This window comes from Pleurodeles waltl, chromosome 4_2 (assembly GCF_031143425.1).
Source record: "Pleurodeles waltl isolate 20211129_DDA chromosome 4_2, aPleWal1.hap1.20221129, whole genome shotgun sequence".
Classification (NCBI taxonomy): domain Eukaryota; kingdom Metazoa; phylum Chordata; class Amphibia; order Caudata; family Salamandridae; genus Pleurodeles; species Pleurodeles waltl.
Window position 1 is genome coordinate 622,374,970 of NC_090443.1, and position 20,013 is coordinate 622,394,982.

The window sequence follows — 20,013 nt, forward strand, 5'->3', positions numbered from 1 at the left end:
TGTATCCATTGTTTGTAAGTGTTATGCTGAGGGCAGAATCCCAAAAACTCTAAGCATTTGTAGAGGTTGTTACCTGTCCATTCATAAGGAGCTGCAGATGTTGGAGACGGGCCTACGTGCACCTCCATGAGTCAGGAGCACCTGAAGCAATGCCAATGATTCTAGTTCATTGTGTTTTTTTGCCCTAAAACTGTTTCAAATAGCACATAAGTGTGGCATAAGTCAGGAAGATGCCCGATGGTATGCCGTAATCATCCACCAGGCTATCAAATGTGGTTAGTACCTGGTCTGTAAAGAGGTCCCCCTATTCTGTGAGTGTGGCCCTCTCCCAGGCAGCTGCATTCAGGCAAGTGTGCAGTTCTGAGCAACCAAGCATTGTCCACAGGGATAATCCTGGTGCATATGAGGGCAAGAGTGTTTCATGAGCGTATATGTGTGCCTGCTTTTCTTGGCGACCAGCATTAACATATTAATGTCCTCCCCAGGCAACTCTGGGCCGGTCCTTAGTAGCCATTGCAACACTCGGGTTGATGTATGTCCCCTGGGTCCACACCCTATTTCATTTCAGTTATGTGAAGCCAACCAGTGTATGGGCTATTAGAGCTGGGTGGCCGCATAACAGTATTCGTAGTTTGGAGTGCCCAGTCCCCGGACCACTCCAGTGGGGCATATAATTTGTCCCGGGCCACCTGTCATCTACCCTTTTCCCAAATGAATGCTGATAAGCAGAGATCGCATGTCAGCAAACAACTTGCGTGACAGCAGGGCTCGGATGGCCGAGAAGACTTATAACAACCCAGGAAGTACCAACATTTTGGAGATGGCGATGTTTCCCATCAACGAGAAAGGGAGGGAGGTCCAAAACTGGCGGGATGAATGCATTCCTGTCAGTGCCCTGTCATTGTTCCCTTCTTTTAGGTGCTTCTCAGACTGATAAATTCTGACGCCCAAGTACTTAATAAGAGTCAAGTGCCCATGTCAGAGGGGTGATTGGGAGCCGCTCTTGTTGTTCCTCTGACAGGGATGTGAGAAGAAATAAACAGGTTTTATCCTAATTCACCCTCAGCCCAAACGCCTTTCCAAACTGTTGCAGGAGAGCCATCAATAGGCTCAGTACCTCTGCCTTGTCGCACAAGTATATCAAGGTGTCATCGGCATATAATGATATTACATGCCATCTGCTCCCAGCCAGAATACCCCACTCTGGTGCACGTGCGTGAAGGGCACACACCAGGAGTTCCATAGCCTGTGCGAATATCAATGCCAGGTGCCCTGTTCAATGTGAAAGGGGTCTGAGATCAGATTACCTGTTTTCACTCGTGCTAAAGGAGTGTTGTAAAGCAGCGTGATCCATTTAAGAAAGTGGTAGCCTATGCCCATTTTTTTCAGTGCCTTCAGCAGGTAGTCCCCAAACTAGGGTGTTGAACGCCTTTTCTAGGTCTAGCGAAGTGACCCAGGGGTTTCCTCTGTGGTTCATGAACATGAATAAGTGTCTGAGATTCATAGAGGTATTCTTGCCTGGGTTCAACCCATTTTGGTTGGGGTGGATTATACTTTCGACTGTGGGGGTCAGTCTGTTTGTCAGTGCCCTATCTATAGCTTATAGTCTGCATTTAGCAGGAAAAGCAGGCAGTAGGACTCCATCAGTAAGGAATCTCTATCCAGTTTAAGTAGCACCACTAGCGCCTCTTCCCGCATAGAGGCAGGCAAGATCTCCCTGGCATAAGCGGAGTTGTATACCTTCAACATTTGAGGGACAAGTTGTGTTTGGTAAGTGGCATAGAAGCCGATCGGCCAGACGTCCATCTCAGGCATTTTACCACAGAGGCCAGTTGGGATGCCTCCAAGTTTGTGCACATGGCTGGATGTAAATGTGGCCAGGGGCATTATCCAAGAATGCCTCTATATGTTCGCCCTCAGTGTGTTCCGGGGTGGAGTACAGCTTGGAATAATATAAGTGAAAGGCAGAGTTCATAGACTTCCATGTGTTGAGTAGTTGCCCCATCACGGATAGCCGTGATTGGAACTCATGAAGAGTCAGAACGCAAGAGCCAGGCTAAAAGCTTACCGGCTTTATCGCCCTCCTTATGTTTCTTTGCCTGGTATTCCCCATAGTCTAATTTGCATAGCCTGTCCAATGTCGCTTTATAGTTGACATATACTTGTGCTACTGGGATGGCCACTGTCCTATTGTTTAGTAATATCTGTTCATATCGTCGCATGTCGGTCTCCAATGTCTGCAGCTGTCAGCGTAGTGATAGCCTTGTGCCATAAAATGTCTTAATCACGTGGCCACTGAGGACTATTTTGAATGCATCTCATTCTACCCCTGTGTCAGAAACCATACCCACATTGGTCTTAAAGTATGTGGTGATATGGCAAAGTATGTTATCTCGGAATACCTGATCTTGTAGGGCTGCCGCAGAAAGTCTCCATGTGGGTATACTCAGGTGCCCACAGCCCCATGTTAACCAAATTTGCAAGGGACAATGGTCAGATAGTGCACATCCAAGGTATTCTATGCCACCAAGCTTTGTTAGAGCTTCTGGGTTACAGAAGAAGAGCTCTGTTCTAGTGTGTAGGTTGTGTAGCCCGGAGTGAAAGGAGTATTTCCTAGTACTGGGATGCAGTTTAAGCCAGATGTCAGAGCTGAACATGGGTTGCCCATTGTCTCAGGTGTTGCATGAGGACTGTGGATTGGGCTCCAGCCGCCGGTGGGCATGAGAGACCTTGTTCTAAATCTGGGACACAAATGAAATCCCCTCCCAAGTAGCATGGTGCTAGTACATTTTGCAGGAGTGCCGGTGTAAGTGATTGGAAGAATGTGGCCTGGTTATAATTGGGGGCGTATAGAGAGACTACCGAGATGGGCGAGCCATCCTGGTTTCCTTCTAGCACCTCATATCTCCCTTCCAGGTCAATCCTGGAGTGCAGCACTTAAAGTGGCACTCCTGGGGCCACCCCTAGCAGAACCCCACTGATATATCTGGAGTATATATTCCCTACCAATGTGCCCTGCCAGCGACTGCACACACTTTCAAGATATGGCGGTGTAAGCTGGGCTTTCTGGAGCAATGCAACATGTATTTTATGTCTACATAACAACTGGTGAACCTAGGATTGTTTAACAAACCCTGCCAGTCCCCTAACATTCCAGGAGTATTGTGTCACTTGCATATATGAACGGTAAATCTGTGATTAGCGTGGAGCATCATGATGTGTAGGTATGGTGCTTCCACCCCGTGTCCATCTGTTCCTCTGCCCAACCCCTTCTGGTTCCCTAACGGCCACACACCTAAGCAAATACATACAATTTAAAATACTATTTGTTACATATACAACCCCCAAGTTATACCTTAGGCACAACAACAAACTCCCCTTACCAGGCTGGTGTGCCAACGGGCGTCCAGCCAATGGTACTAAATAATAAGATTATGAACCGTTCAACTTTGATTACACCAAACGTTTTAGGGAGGCGTGGCTGGGAGGCAGAAAAAGCACCTAGGGATTAATGACTTATTAACTTAGCTCTTGAGATGTTAACGTAGCCTCCACCTCCAACCACCTGCAAGACTTGGTAGAATACCTTGTGAAGTGTTCTGGAGTCCCAGGTCATAGAGGCAGCTATACACGGGTTGGGTTGCTGGAGTCACTTGAGGGCCACGGCCCAGCACCGTGTATGCCTTCGCTTGAATAGTCCCTGAGCCTTTGTCATCTATATTCTCCTGGTTGGAAAGAGGCAGGGATGGGGCTGCTACTCTCTCTTCCACTTCCGCAACCACCACGGCCTTCTCCCTCGCCGCCTGCTCTTGTGATGAGCCAATCTGCGGGTGACATCGGCAAGCTCCCTGGGGGTGCAATGGTTATGCCTCTCTCTTCTAACCATGTCCATGCCTCCTCCGGGGTACTACAAAAGGTGGTATTGTCTCCATGCATGATTTGGAGTGTAGCGAGGAACTGCAATGCATATTTGATGTTGTCATCTCTGAGGCTCCGTTTCACTGGCAAGAAGAATGACCGTTTGCATTGTACCTCTAAGAAAGAGTCAGGATAAATGTTTACCTGGGAGTTCTCCACTCACCATGGGCCCTTTGCACGAGAAACTTGTAGGATGTGTTCCCCGTCCTGGCACCATATGTGCATGTTCAATTGAAAAGTAGGTTGAATGCTTACCCTGGAGCACTGTTTCTGAGAGCGATCCTTCGAGGTATAGTTCCATGCTGGAGCCTTCAATTCGTTCTGGAAGGCTCAATATGCGCATATTATTGCAGGAGGATCTGACCTCTCAGTCATCTGCTCGTTGACTGAGGTATGTCACCTCTTTCTGTATCCCTGATGTGTGTGGTGAGGTCTGACACCAACAGCCTGAGGGATGCCAAGGTGGATTCTGTGGCTTTGACTCGTACTTTCAGTTTCTTGTGGTCTTCCCCATGTGGCCCATATTTATCTGCAGTGCATCAATCTTGGGTTCTAGTGTGGTTATGATATCCAACTGTGACTAGGATTTACTTGAACCTGCTTGAGTGCGCTGCCAATGTGGCACTCAGGGGCTCAACCTGGGTGTGCTGGTGTTCTCCCTCAGTGTTGCTTCCATGGCCCCAGGTGCTCCCATAAGTGTTCTGTCCTGTTTAATGCGACCCATCACAACAATAATCGCACAAGAGCAGGACAGAACACTGATGGGAGCACCTGGGGCCATGGAGATATGACCAGTGTAATACTGAAAGCATGAGGCACAACAATGCTGTCACAGTTATGAGAAGTGGGAGCTCTACTGTTACCAATGTCTTATTGGATGGTGCGTAGTTATTTCTATCTCTTGACTAATCAATTCCCTGCACTGTCAAAGGTTGCTCTGCAGGGGGCAAGGATAGCGAGGGGTTTGCATGTGTTATTGGGAGGGACAGGCAGCATGGGTGTTAGCTCCCCCTCACCAGCAGAGGGCTAAGTATGGTGCACCAGAGCTCCCTTTCAGGAGGCAATGAATACTTCGTAGTTCTGTAGCAGGGGTAGATCCACCTGCCCCTTCATTCCCCTTCACTGTAGGAGCGACATTAGTGAGTTAATTAGTGGGGGACATTGATTCCAGGATTCCTCTGCCTCACGCAGCTGTACACCACCACAACTGGGAGGGGTTGGGAGTCGGTGGGATGCACCAGTGCAGCGGTATTCCTTAAGTGCGGCACTCCCCTGTGTTCCAAAGGGACCTCACAAGAAGCTGTGCACACCTTTTGTTACCATGGGCTGGGTTGGACCCACGTGCCCCAGCTTTCCCCTCCACCAGGGCCTGCAATGGGATAATTGGTGCAAGGGCATCTGGCACCAATTTACCCCCAGCTACACGTGACCTAGTGTGCCCTGCTGCGGGGCAGAAGGAAGTGCGAAACGTCACTGCAGGGTTATTCTCCAAGTATGCTGTTCCCTGTGTTCCAAAGAGCCCTCATCAGAGGCGGTGTGCACTTTCTGTATCCATGGTGTGGGGGTTTGAGGGGATGGGGGTAAATTCACCTGTCTCAGCAGGCACCTTTAAAGCAGCCCCTCCAATAGTTGGTTGAATGCTGGGGTGAGCCAGTGAGAGGCATCGGTGCAGGGTATTACTTAAATATTCCTACCCCGATTTACAGCAGCAGGCATGAATCTGGTGTAGGTCTCCCGCGGCCTGTGTCAGCACATCAAGCTACCTTGTCTCCTCTGCGCCCACCTCCAACCGACACACTTGCTGGAGCAGCAGAATCGAGGCCGGTCCCCACGTGGCGAGGACGGCCCGCACCACTGCCCAATGACAAACCAGGCACCAACGGAACGCAGGACCCCACAGAGTTTCAGATGTCCTGCACAGCGGTGGGACCGTCATGCAAAGGCTGATGGAAAGAGGACTCGTAATCTTCAGGGCAGTGCTGCTTGCAGCGCTGCCCTGGTGGATTACAACCGCTGACACCGCCAGGTTGCCGACAGGTGACAACCTGGCGGTGCCTGCAGCCGGCCCGTGGCACATCTGCCACAGTCATAATAGGGTGGTCGGACCACCCTGTCTGTGGCGGTCCGACTGCCATCATCAGTGTGGCGGTTTTGAGACCGCCACACTTGTAAGGAGGGCCTTAGCTGTTTTGTTCTAGCCATGTGAGGTCATTGTGTAATCAGATGTGTAGAAAAGGAGGAAAGAGCACAGGAAGGAGTGGAGGGTGGAAATAGTTTCTGTAGGTATGCTGGACTTTTTCTAGATAATGACATGTTTTCCATTAAGCAATGTGTTTTTTAAGACTGACTTGGATTCAGTCCTGCATCTTTTAGTACTATAATTGGAGTGTGTCCGTGGCTGCTTGACATGATCAAAATTCATCATATTCAGTCACATCTTGGCAGCATGTTCACTACTTGACGGTCTTCAGAGCTGCCTTAAAATTATCTGATTTGAGACCTTTCATATGGGGCACGGTTAGTTATTTTCTAATGGTGTACTGTTTTTCCTTTAACTTCTGCTGTAGAACAACAAAGGCAAATTGCATTTTTATGTTATACATACAAGGAAAACTGTGGTGGGGCGAACAAGAGCTTTCGTCTCTTAATAACCTTATTTCCTAGGGGAAAACCGTCCTTTTAGATGTTTGTATGTCAGCTTCAAAGTCAAATAAGAATAGAGTAGTGCATTGATTGTCACTGGTATAAATGTAAACAGATAAGAATGCCACTCCATGAAGATAACAATTGTATTATATGCACCCAGATACAGGCCAAGCCAAAAACAAATGGTAGTTTTGTAGAGGTTGAAATAAGACTCAAACTATATAAACATAATTTGTAACTATAAACATATTACAAAATTTCACATTCTACCCTTGAAGTCTGCAAGCAGAGATATATATATTCAAGAATGGTACCATTTACCGGACAAATCTCCCTGCAGATTAGTCACCTTAAGCATACTCCTTTCAGGCTTCAGACTGAATTGTAAACTCTTTCTGAGCAATGAAGATCCAGCACTTATGGGAGGCGCAACACCAATCCAGGGGAGAGTCCATTCCCCAAAATGATATCACAAGGGTATATTAGAGACGCAATCATTAATTCCTATTCAATATTCAGCACCTCATTGAGGTGTGCGGCGTAGAACAGAAAGAGCTGTGACAGAGATACATACTGAATATAACGTATACATACCTTGTGATCTTATTAATCCCGGCACTAGCTCTTTGGGAAGAAGGAATGGTGGCGAGGAATCTGAAAAAAGGTTATGCATCAGCCAGAAATATAAATATCAAAGGTAGGCAACTTTCTCTTCTGATAGCTACATCTTCCTAAAGATTCCTCACATTATCAGCAAGTCCCAAATCAATACTTCCCAAGGAGGTGGTATTAAGGAGTGCAAGTTCACGAACCAAACAGAAGAGCACGGGCAAAGTTCCTATTACTGCATTTGTGAGACATGAGGCATTACTGCTTTGCAAACGTACAATGAGAACAGTGTAACTGCCTGGAAGATATCAGCAACAGGTGTGTTGCAAGAGTATGCAGAGACAACAAAGTAGCTGCCCAAAAGAAGATTGTAACAGGGATGCTTCCAGAAGGAGCAGTGGAAGAATCCATGCCCCTAGTGGAATAAGCATGAATGTTCTCTGAGGATCTTTTCTGGCATAAAAAATATTGACACAAAGATGACCTATTGCAAAACAGTGCATTTAGTCTGCCTTGCCCCCGTTAGGTCCATCAAGGCCTACAAAAAGCTCATCATCAAATCTATCCTGTTGTGTGTGTGGTTGATGCAACTATGCCAAACGCCTGTGGTCCATCTTGAGCAGAACTTCCTCTTTCTTGGTAGGTTGAAATGTAGGGAAGAAAGATGGAATAGTCTAAGCCATGTGGAATGCAGACTACTTTGGGTAAGAAGGATGTGCAGGAATGAAGAACAAACATATCTGGGTAGAAAATTGTGCATGAACCAACAGGTCTTGTACTTCTCCAACCCTGTAAACAGAGGTAATCACCACAAATAGAGCTCTTTTCAAAATAGGATTTAGAATGGAGGAACTGTGCATTGGCTAGCGATGCCAGTCAGAAATTCAGAACAAAGTTTTAATCCCACTGAAGAACAATAAATAGAGTGGAGGTGAAAGGGGTGGCAAGTAAAGCAGACCTTTCAGAAAATGTGCCATTCAAGGTGATCTATAATTGGAACAGACAGGGTCACTAAATACCCCTTTTAGGAAACTGGCTCTTTATATAATGGACCAAAATGAGGTACACTGTACAAAAGAGTCCAAGCAAACCCTAGAGGAATCACAGAGGCACAAATGACAACATAAATGCTCTCCCTTGGGGTAGGGTAGTCGAGCAGCTAGGCATATCAGAGGATTGTGCTAAGCATGTAAAGCACAAATACACAGGCAGTAAGTACGTGAGACACACACTCAATAACAAAATCAAACACTGATTTATAAAAATAACACATACTTTTATGTACATTTAGATACCAAGATCACCAGAATCAGGTGAGTACTTTTTGAGATAGGCATTTTTAGAGTTTACAAAAGTTGACAGTGCATTTGTTACTCTATGGGAGAGAAAACATACTCTGCAAACAGGTAATTCACAGCAACGTTCAGGACCAATCATCTGGACTTAAGGTGAGTACAGGGCAGGGCCCTAAGCCACACCAACAGGTCACCTCGGGCGGCACTAGGGTGACTAGGTGCAGTTCAGTGTTGGGTGCCTTGTGTAAGTATATGGGGATCGGTCCGGTCACAAAGATGCTGAAAGGGTGGACTGAGAGTCCAGTCGGGGGAACCACAGAGTGGGTTCAGTTCTTGCCATGCTCGGTGACGTAGGCATACCTGTGGTCCTGATCTCCTAGGTCTGGGGGGTCTGACTGCAGAGGTCGATCGACCGTCTGGTTTACCGTCACCGGACAGTGGAGGGGCACACAGAAACAGGCTGCAGGTGTGGACTGGGGGACCAGTCTGGCCTAACCAACAAGTGGGCCTGGGTCTCATGAGTCTGGAGGGGACACCAGTGGTTCTTTTCTCCTTGGTCCAGGGTGTCCGGGTGCAGAGGTGCAGTTGACCATCGGGTTTCCGTCACCAGAAACAGTCGCAGTGAAGGGGGGCCTGCAGAAACAGACTGCAGACACCATTGAGAAGTCCACAGAGGTCAAGGTGGGCTTCGTCTCTGGAGGCCTGGAAACCATACTGGCAACACTGGCCCACTTCAGCTTAGGCTAGGCGGCTCAGGTGCAGTGGTGCTGTCCAGGTCGGGTTTATGGTTTCTTGGGTTGCCTGCAGATGCTGGGAAGTAGCTCCTCTGCTCCAAGGGAATTCTTCTTGGAGTTTTGCAAAGCACTGGCAGCTCTCCTGGTTTCTTGGATGCTGTAGTGGCAATACAGGTCAGTTGCTCTTCAAGGGAAGGGTGCAACAGGTAGGATAGCAGGGTTGGGACCAAGTCAGTCTTGCTCCTCTGTTCTCAGATGAGCAGGCTTCTTCCACTCCTTTTTGGGTCTAGCAAAGATCTGAGGTACTTGTATCGTGGGTCCCTAAATACTCAATTTAGGGGGCTTTAAGGGGAGTGAAGTGAAGTAGCCAATGGGCTACTAACCACTTCCTTTGGGGAGTGGGCATCAACCTGTCTCAGAGTTCCTAATTCCACCACACACAAGATGGCGGAATTTCTAAGGATGTGTTCATTTCAGGCTGGTCACCCTAGAGGTTGTCTGGCAGGGGTGTTCAGCATATTCATCGGAGAAAGGCCATATATCTGCATATCAAAGGTGTTGGACATCTTTGAAGTCTCCTGCCTTGAAATGTAGATTTGCAGGTCATCCTGTTGGAGGGGTGTCTTAACAACCCTGCCAGAGCAGGCTTTGTTTCTGACCTCGAGAGGGCAGAGGCTCTCACCCTTGGGGTTCACAATCTTGTTGGTTGGTGGCAGGCTGACCAGCACTAGTCAGTGAGCCCACAAACTGTTGGTAGGCTTTTAGGGGGCATCTCTAAGGTTCCCTCTGGGTGCATATATTAATAAATCCTTTACTGGAATCAGTGAGAGTTTAGAAATAGGAGATGTTTGATACCAAACACCCCTATTTTTAGTGAAGCCATCATGTAGCTGGGGAACTCGTATTAATCAGTACATGTATTTAAAATGACTTCCCTGTTCACTTACTATGTCTAAGAATTAATAAAGACATAGCCAGGGCATATTTGCTCTTGCAGATATGTCCTCACAGGTAATATTATGCACCCTGCCTTAGGGTTGTACGGCCTGCTATAGGAGTGACTTACGGATATTACATGCAGTGTTTAGGGGACATGGCACATAGGCTGTGTGCCATGTCATGTTTTCACTATTGGAAGCACATTGTAACGCAGCCTGCAATGGCATTCTGCATGAAGTTGGTGCTGGGTTACTTAGAATGGCACAAGTTGTGCTGCAGTTCTTCAGAACCCTTTTCAGTACCCATGCCCTATGTACCAGAAGTACCATTTACTAGGGAGTTACAGAGGTGCTAAAGGGGTCTGGCCACTCAGGGATCAAGTGAACAGGTGTATTGTTTTGGGGAGGAAACACTGGCACTGGGACCTGGTTAGCAGGAACCCAGTACACTTCAAAGTTGCATCCAAAACCAGGCAGAAAGTGGGGGGTACTGCAACCAGAACCCAGCTTTCTACAGCCCTTTTCTCTAGACACCACAATGCCTTGCAGAGTGAGGTACAAAGCAAATCATAAGACAGAAAGGCAATATTTGAAGGGAGTGGTTCCTCCCAACTTGCACCACTAAATGAGCTTAGTTCAGCAGCCTGTGTAAGCAGATTTACTAGCACGTATCCTGGCTGTCAAAGATGTTCACAACCTCATCAGAAAGGAAAAGTTACTCCAATTGATACAGTTGAATCTCCCCATGTACAGCCACAGAGTCTGGGGACTGCGATGGATGACCTGACCAACCTGGTGCATGAGCAACTCTGGCCATACAAGGAAAAGAAATGGTAATGAATGCTGTCAACACTTCAGTGTGTCAGATCCTCCTCGCCCAGTCTGGGGTGATCAGAAACAGCTATGCTTGATACTCCCATACTGTCAGCATGCCTTTTGACAGAGGTGGGGCTGGCCAATTGAGTACAAAGGCCCTGAGAGCAATCAGGCTTGAATTAATCCCTCAGGAAGCCATTCAGAAAACAATATACACAAGACTAAGGACTCTTCCTATCCAGATCCATGCTAAAGAGATCCACAAATAATGGAAGCCCAACCTGGAGAAGATCACTTCCATCATTTCGGGGTGTAGCTCCCACTTGTGGTACTCCATTAAAGGTGATTTAGAGCATCCACAGTAATGTTGAGAGAGCCAGCAATGTGAGCCACTAGCTGAAAGAATCCTCATAGCTCATGCTACTTCCACAGGTGAGTAACTTCCCAACATAAGGTCCCCGACCACACACCATCCTATATTTTCATAAAAAGGACAATAGTGGTGCTGTCCTACAGAATCTGGAAGTTGCTCTCAAAGACGGAAGAAAGAAAAGCCTACAGGGCCAGGTGGACTGCCACTGCCACTCAATCACATTTATCTGCAAGTGCTGCTCCAACATTGACCAACAGTCCCAAGCAGGATAACTCACTCAGATGTGCCACCAAACCCACTGACAATGTTTCTTATCATGGTAGCCTAAGCCTGCAGATGGCTGAATGGGCAAGCCCTTAGGAGGCTGGAGGTGTTCATCCTTCAGCAGAGATGTAGATACACCAACTGGAAAATCTGAACTTGAGCCAAGGGGCTGGCTTGGTGGTGCAGCCACTGCTTCCTCAGACACCAATGCAGGGCTTTTACCCTCCACGAACAGGATGCATGAGGTTATGAAGAATAACAAGCTCAAGAGCACTGCTATTAAAATTCAAGCTTTAATCAAACACATCAGCATCATCACCTGCATGTACGTTTATTCCTCCTCTGAGGAGTGAAGGCTTTCAGAAGGGCTGCTAAGATACTGTATGATTCTGCAAAGGCGCACATTGTTTGCATATTTTTGTTGCAAAAAAGGAGTCGAGCACATGCGGCCTCTTTTTTCCATTAGGTAGCATTGGTGATAAATATATTTAAGGTAGCAATGCAGGGGCTGGGTTAGACAAATGGACTGACTGCTTAGGAAAGCTGATTAAGGGCTGATTCTGACTGCTAACCCAGTGGCAGCATAAGGCATGTGGGAAAATTGATACATGACTTGGCATATTTTAGGTTTAGTAAAATAATACAGCCATATAAGTTGTATGGCGTAAACTAATACAGCCATATAAGTTGTATGGCTGACAAGACATGGACACTTTGGCTATAAAATAGAATAACAGGTTAGGGATGTGTGATGAAATAGGACTGGGGTTTGCCTAACATTTGCTCTGATCTGCACATTATTTGCTGAGTTGTTTATAATTATGATCATTCTGAGAAACATGATTTGCAGACGAACCCTGTAAAATAAGTGGTCACATGATAGAAAAAAATCGACCACTATGGATGCATAGTGATTTAGGGTACGGGGTCAGGGCCCCATTCGTCCTCACCTGCCAGATTACCGATTCTCTTATCAGTTGTCTGACCTCTAAATTCCCTATCAAATAGATCATAATGAAACACACCTGTCAGTTCTCGAAAAATATGTATTTTCTTTTGGAACTATTTGGTGTGACCGTAATAATATTTGGGTGCATCCAACAAGGGCCAGAGGGGTAGCAAATGTGCCCTTTTGGTGAGATATCTAGTCCATTGGGCATTTGGAAAATGTAAGTATTTGTCCGTATCAGAATTGTTGACGTGAGGTGATCAGCTTATAAGTCACAGCCTCTGTGTGACCATAGTCCTTATTCTCCACAAGCAAGGCATCCAAATCAAAACAAAAAATCTCCCCAACAGGCAAATCCTTAAGCTCTGGGGAGATGCTCACAATACGGTTCATCATTAAAATATGACTGGACTTCTCTCATGCCTCACAGATGACATTCTCACATATCCACTCCTTTACCCATGCCAGTGTTCGCTCTGTGGCCAGTGTTGTTATTGACTTCAAAATTAGTACAGAAGAAGGGTCCAAACGACCAAGAGAGGGTTCCCATGACTTATTCGGCCTAAAACTGTGGGTTCACATTGTTGTCGAGCTCTTTCTCTGATACAGTCGGCTGCCTGGCCCTGCTGAAAACTTTGAACCTCCACAAAGGTTTCTAAGTGAGAATGCATCTTCGTCACCGGTATGAACCTTGCCCTTATATCTGACCTTGTCAGGTCAGGCCAGACCAAGCTGCCAACACTCCAAAGCATCTGAGCAACAGCTCCAGCTCCAAGAGTACTTTAAACAGTGGTAAAACTCTCATAGGGTCACTAATTTATCAAAAACTATAGCGGGGTTCCTTTGTGGGCTGACCCTCGCTTCGCTTAGCAGCTCTATATCCCAACTCCAGTACCATTGGTGGTGCCCCTGCCCACCCAGGGACAGCACAGGAAGAAATAAGCAAATTATTGAAGCCCAAAGTTGATCACAACCCACGACAACCCTTTGATACCGCTGCCGTGGGGAAACTGCTTTTTTGTGTAAGGGAGCCCCAGTCTCAGTCGAGATACCCATAATATTCATTTTCATTGGGGGCTGTGGGAGGAGCAGTGGTTAGGTCAGGCAGGAGACACTGCGGGCTTGTGTCTGGCGCGGGCAGAGAGGATCGGCATACTCTGAAACAGAAATCTATAGTGTAATGAAACTCTTTATGTTGGGTACTCGGGTTGAGGACTACTCGCACACCAGTGTAACATTCTATTCCTATGTGTATGCCCAAGAACTTGTGCTGCCATTCCACGTGCACACAGAGTGTACCATATGTATGGTGCGTGAGTGAACCTGATTAATGGAGACCAGTGGGGTGCATTTTGGATGCCCCAGCCTAGCCTAGCACAAGATGGATGATGACAACTGCTCACAGGTAGCAGGAGTGTATTGCCTGTATTCCTGTAGCTAGACTGACAAGGACTATGTTAATATTTGATATGTTCTTTCTCACAATTACTCTTATACACACCAGAAAAATAAATGGCTCACACACTTCCTCCACATGCCATGCACGCCATTCTGGGTATCCTTTTCTACCACATCTCAATCTTATGCCTTTCACATGCTTACCTGCGAGTTACTTAAGATGCACCATGTCTTGTTTTTAGCCAGGTTCAATTGACATGCATCTCCCTTTCCTTCAGTTGACAGCATCGACCTAAACTATGCTCTTCTGAAACACTTTTTTTTTTCTTTCTACCATTTGCCTAAATGACCATACTGGTCATGCGCCAGACGTGAAACCATGAGGAGCGCACACTACCGTTTGCCGTTACTGTTACCTATTAAAAGTTTAAAGTGGTTTTCAATTTCCACATTCCACACAGTTCAGTGAACACTGCTAAACTGATGTGCTTGCCCCTTTATGGTCTGTTTGAATACATAATAATAAGGGCTTTGTTCTAAGGCTTTGCCATTTGCTCAACAGCTTGCTTTCATAGTTGTGATTAAATATGTCGTGACCCAACCCTGGCCCACAAATACTTACTTTTAGGATTCTGTCAACTATATGTACGATATTTGCTTCATTCTAAACACCACTTTTAAAATGTAATGCTCCCAATTTTATATTTGATTTACCCGGCCATTTCTTCTAGGGCTACGTGCGCATTTACATTGACCTTATTTCTATAGTCATCATTGATTAACACATTCAGGGGGTCATTACGACCCCGGCGGTCGGTGCAATAGTGGAGGTATTACCGCCAACAGGCTGGTGGTACATACCTTTACTATGTTCTTTGAAGTGACCGTCCCTCTGCTAGAACTCTACTGGACTTTGCTGGACTCCTGCTTTGCTGTACCTGCCCTGCTGCCCTGCTTGCCTGGGGAGAGTGAGAAGGACTGGACCTGCATCTCTGCAACCCCAGAACCAAAGTGACCTCAAAGGCTTGCTGTGTTGCCTCCTGCTCTGAAGCCTCAGTGACATCAAAGACTTCACTCCATTCCACTCTGCAACAGCTTCTGAACCTACTCTTGCCAAGTGGGTCAATCCAGTCCTGGTCCCTTGGAAGTAGGTTCTGCAGCTGTTTTATATATTAATCCATGCATCACTGTCAGTGTGCTGATCACAATTGCCACATCTCTCCTCGACATCACAGCACCAACTGTGAAGCTTGGTGCTAGCACATCACCCTCAGTCCCTAAACATCACCAGCTGTGAGTCTCAATGAATATGCATACCATTCATCACAAAGGGTTCAACGCCGCATTTCTGCTCGAGGACATCACATCGACGACTGCATGGCTCGATGACAACACATCCTAGATTGTGTGGATCGGAAGCGACTCATCGCCTTCACATTATCCCCTTGGCAAAGGGTGGGTCGAAAATATGGTTTAGGTCGTGGTTGAATTTTGGCATTTATTACAAGTACATATGTGTTCACTGCAACAATAACAATGCTTCTCTTGTGTTTTTTCCTTTATTAGGGATTGTCCTGTGTATGTGGTTCAACTGTGACAAGGGAGTGACGGTTTTCTCTTGTTCTCTTTCCTTCTTTTAGAATTCTTGCCGATCTCCCACCATCATCCTCGGGGAAAGAAGAGACACTGCAGCAAGTTGTAATCCTTTATAGTAGGTACCACCACTGATACACCCATATGGTGTCACTAATCTGAGGAACAGAGTGTGAGGGTTATGCCAGTGGGAGGGGTGGATAAGCTCTCAGACACTGGGATAGTATAGTATTCATGCACAAGAACACTGTCTTCAGCAGAACACTCCCCTCTCCCCGATCTGAATGGTGTGGAGAAGAAAGAAGTAGTCTCAGACACAAGCCAGAGAAAAAACTAAAAGCTTGGAAGAAAAGGAAAAAAAAAAAAAAAAAAAACTCACGGCAGAACATAAATAAGGAAAACTGTAAGTATATCACAAAATAAACCCTCCCCGTAATATTCACTGCCAGCCCTGGTTCACTCATTTCGCGGGCCACAACTTTCCCTGAGTTGTGGCGGGGTCAGCATGTAGTCAGTAGGCAATGGTGAGGAGGGGTTTGGGACGAAAGCACCTTCACACCCCTCCGCTCCTCGCATCATTTCTTCAATGTCGGCACAACCCTACACACAAGGTACAGCAACAGTGGGACAAGGTTGGTCACCGGAGCCCTCTCGTGCTTCATTGCGGTCGGCCTGACCCTTTGGAATTACCCTAGTCTAGTACGACCAGATAGCCCTGGTTGGCACTTCAAGCTTCTAAGCACTACATATGAAGATATTCCCTAAAAGTTAATATCTTGACTTCTATCTATTGCATTTTTGTTGGTTTGATTTTGTTTTGTTCATTAAATTAAGATTTACATTTCTAACTTGGTGGATTATATTTGTTGGTGTGCTTTCATTGTTTTTCTGTTTTAAGTGTCGTACGAATACTTTACAGTTTGCCTCTTAGGTTAAGCCTGCCTTCTCTGTGCCAAGCTACCAGCGGGAGAGCACGGGTTAAGTTATAGTGTGTCTGAATTACCCTGACTAGGATTGTGGTTCCTGCTTAGTCAGGGATGCTCTGACAAACCAAAAACCAAGTTTCTAACAATACTCATCAAAAGATTTCACATGATCAACATCCAAGGACATGGGCTCAGGTCGATCTGCTCCTTCATTAAGGGAAGAACTCAAAAAGTCATACTGCCACTCTTCACATCACAGTCCAAGAACCTGATAAGCAGAGTCCCCCCAGGGATTGTTACTCAGCCTACTCTGTTCAATGGCTACATGACACCATTTGCCAATACCATCCAATCCCAATGCATCAAGATAATCTCCAATGCCGCCAACACCCAGCTCATCCTCTCCCTGACAGACAACACTAACATCACCAGAACCAACATCACCAACTGCAGGACCACGGTAGCAGAAAGGATGAGATGCAACTGCCTGAAGGTTAACTTTGACAAGATGGAAGTACTAGTCTAGTCTTCCACTTGGGACTCCACATGGTGACCAATTTCACTAGGACCAACACCTATACCCACTGACTGTGCCAGAAATCTGGGGATCACCCTGGACGACATGCTCAACATGACAGCAGAAGCCAAAGCAGTGAGCTCATCCACATCCTACTCACACTCTCAAAGATCTTTAAACGGCTGCCACAGAACACCAGACAAACTGTCATGCAGGCACTCATCATGAACAAACTTGACTAAGGCAACACACTGTATGCTGGAATCTCCAAGTAGCTCACACACTGTGCAGACCATCCAGAATGCTGCCACAAGAGTCGCCCTCAACCTTCCATGGCACTCCCACATCTCCCTTCACCTCAGATAGCTCCACGAGCTCCCCATTACCAAATGCTGCCAATTCAAACTCTTCACGCACACATACAAGACCTTGTACAACACTGGACCTACACTTCCACCAGTCAACTAGACACCTATGCTCAACCTCACTCTTGCATTTCCCAGCATTCACAAAAACAGAGCAGGAGAGCGCTCATTCTCCTTCTTTGCACCGAAAACCTGGAACAAACTCCCACAGCCCATCAGAGCCTCATCCTCACTTCTTGAGTTCGGCAAGAAGCTAGACCTGACTATTCAAATAACTATTTGGGGAATATGCGTCTACATGCCTGTTCAAGCTCCTGGATACACATAGGGGTGATCAGCAAGCTCTACAAATTGACAGAGCATTCTGGATGTCTTATCAGAAAAGCATGGCATAACAATTTCAGTTTCTGAGCCAAGCAAACCATTTGTGACTCCTTGTTCACTTAGGATAATAGCAACAATTGAGGATTTAGTGTTATGGCCACTGGCTAAGGTGAACTCTGACCCTTCAGACCTTGGTCACAGGGAGCATCTGAATAATTAGAGACACTTAATAAGTACAGATCTTGTCCTACTTCAGCTTCTGCAAAATATCCTCAATTCACCAGGTACAAGATCAGGTAATTGAGCAGGAAATTGAGAGTTCTGAAACAGATCTGTTGATAGCTTATGCGCAGATCAGTTTAACCTAAAAGTGTTTGAGACAATGCAGACAATGCATCTTAACAACTAGTGATATCACAACACTACTCACTGTGGAAACAGAAGAGGGTTGCAACTCTCTGACAACACACTGGGCTTCTAGGTCACTAGCTGTGTCCCCACTTACAGGAAAGAGAAAACGCACTATAGAAACACTTTCACAAACCATGCAAGCTGTTCAGGAGACAAAGCAGGAATCCACAGCACTTATATTCCAACGTAATATCTTCAACAGAACTAAGATTACCAAACAACCTCTGACTGTGTACCTAACCAGGAAGTCGTATAACAAAGGTGGGAGCCCAGTCACATAACGACTCATCCTTAAACCCCAACAGTTTGTTCCTTCTAAACATTTGTCTTGCTGTTGAGGTCCACCTCAAATATAATCTTTTTCACACACAGGCAAGATGGAGCTTGGAGGATGACTAATTGCAAATACAACAACATACATTTCTGCTTCCTTCAGATGTAGACACACACAGCACTTTCACTGATCCTGTGCTAAATTGTTATGAAATAAAACAGTTGTATAATTCAATCAACTGCTGGTGCAAGGCCCTCAAATATTTTTGAATTCAGTGCTTCTATAACAAGTCTTCTGAGCTACGGATCCACTTCACTGATGCCAACTGTGAGTCACAGGAGGTTCAGGAAAGGTACTGACAACACTGTCTAAAGAAATATTAGCTGCATTCTTAGCGTACAACTGTAGGAGGCTGGCTCTCTATATAGTGAACAAAAAAGATGTGCACTGTGCAGGGAGTCCACCCAACACCACTTTGGTAACCAGAGGTGAAAAGCAGACCGCCTAATGCTTTTTTTTTTTGTGGCAGTGTGGGCAGTTAGGCTTATCGTAGAGATGTGCTAAGCGTTTATCGTGCTCACAGTATCAATAAATGTAGACACATTCAAAAGAATAACTTGAGACTAGCTGGCAAAAATACTTCAGATTTTGATAACATTTTCAAGACCAAGGTCATCAAAATTGGGTAAGTACTTTTAAAGTTATGATTTTTCAAAGTTTAGTAAAAATAGTCTTTTTGTGTGTAATTACGCAGCATAGGAATCAATGCAAGTAAACTTACATATAAAATCAGGCAATAATCTCACAAGTGTCACCTTCTGTTTTTAGGTCGAGGTCACTAAGAAGTCCTGTGGGCTAGCCGCAGAAGTTCGGGTGGTTCCCGATTCAAGACGGAGGAGTGACTGAAAGTCTTGGACCTGGTGCAGAACAGAGAAAGGGACCACTTGGAAACACACTGCACAGGTGTACTTAAAGGTAAGTCAGGTTGGTCCCCTTTGAGTGTAGAGGTCACAAGGAATTAGGGACCCCAATAGCACAGGTGGTTTTAAGATGCAGGGGCCAGGGAGGGTGGGTGCAGTGCAGATAGGTCAGCAAAGGGTTGTGCATCCAGGGGTCTTTGGAACCAGGTGCAGATCACTTTGAGAGTGGATTGCAAATCAGCAAGGCCACTGCAGGGGTTGGTTCTTGAGGGTCCTGATGTCCCTCGACTGGTGCTTGCTTCTGGTCCTTGGAAAATCCGGAGTGGTGCTTTCTTCTGGGTGTCCGACGTTGGGGGTCCAATAGCCCAGGCTACTGCACGTCTCAGCCACTGTTGGTCGCAGTACCACCAAACTTTGCAGACTGGCAAGGTTTGTCCTCCAGCTCCGTTGGGTGACATTTGGAGTGCTGTGTCCGGTTCATTGGTCAGCAGGCGGTCAGTGAACTGGACTTCGCTGGTTCTTCTCTAATGGATGCAGGGAGTGATGCCTTCACTCTGGAGGCAGGTTCTTGGCAATGTTCAGAAGGTTGGAGGTCCTCTAGGGTTTCTTTGAATCTGTCCGATGTCCAGTCAACCCCTCAGGATGCAGGGAGTGATGCCTTCACTCTGGAGGCAGGTTCTTGGCAATGTTCAGAAGGTTGGAGGTCCTCTAGGGTTTCTTTGAATCTGTCCGATGTCCAGTCA

At 46.3% G+C, this 20,013-nt stretch overlaps 1 protein-coding gene across 9 annotated transcripts in view; it reads right to left on the reverse strand.

Annotated features, from left to right (window-relative positions):
• Nucleotides 1-20,013, reverse strand: part of SAMD13 (sterile alpha motif domain containing 13) — a 309,780-nt gene that overhangs the window by 20,570 nt on the left and 269,197 nt on the right. For 2 of the 9 annotated variants that reach the window (XR_011202910.1, XM_069232196.1), the window contains one exon: nucleotides 7,159-7,218. The exons of the other annotated variants lie outside the window; for them this stretch is intronic. Coding sequence is in view for 1 of the 2 variants with exons in the window: in XM_069232196.1 (XP_069088297.1) it covers nucleotides 7,183-7,218 (36 nt within the window). In the remaining variant the exon portion in view is untranslated. The remainder of the gene's footprint in view (nucleotides 1-7,158; nucleotides 7,219-20,013) is intronic. 9 annotated transcript variants of the gene reach the window in all.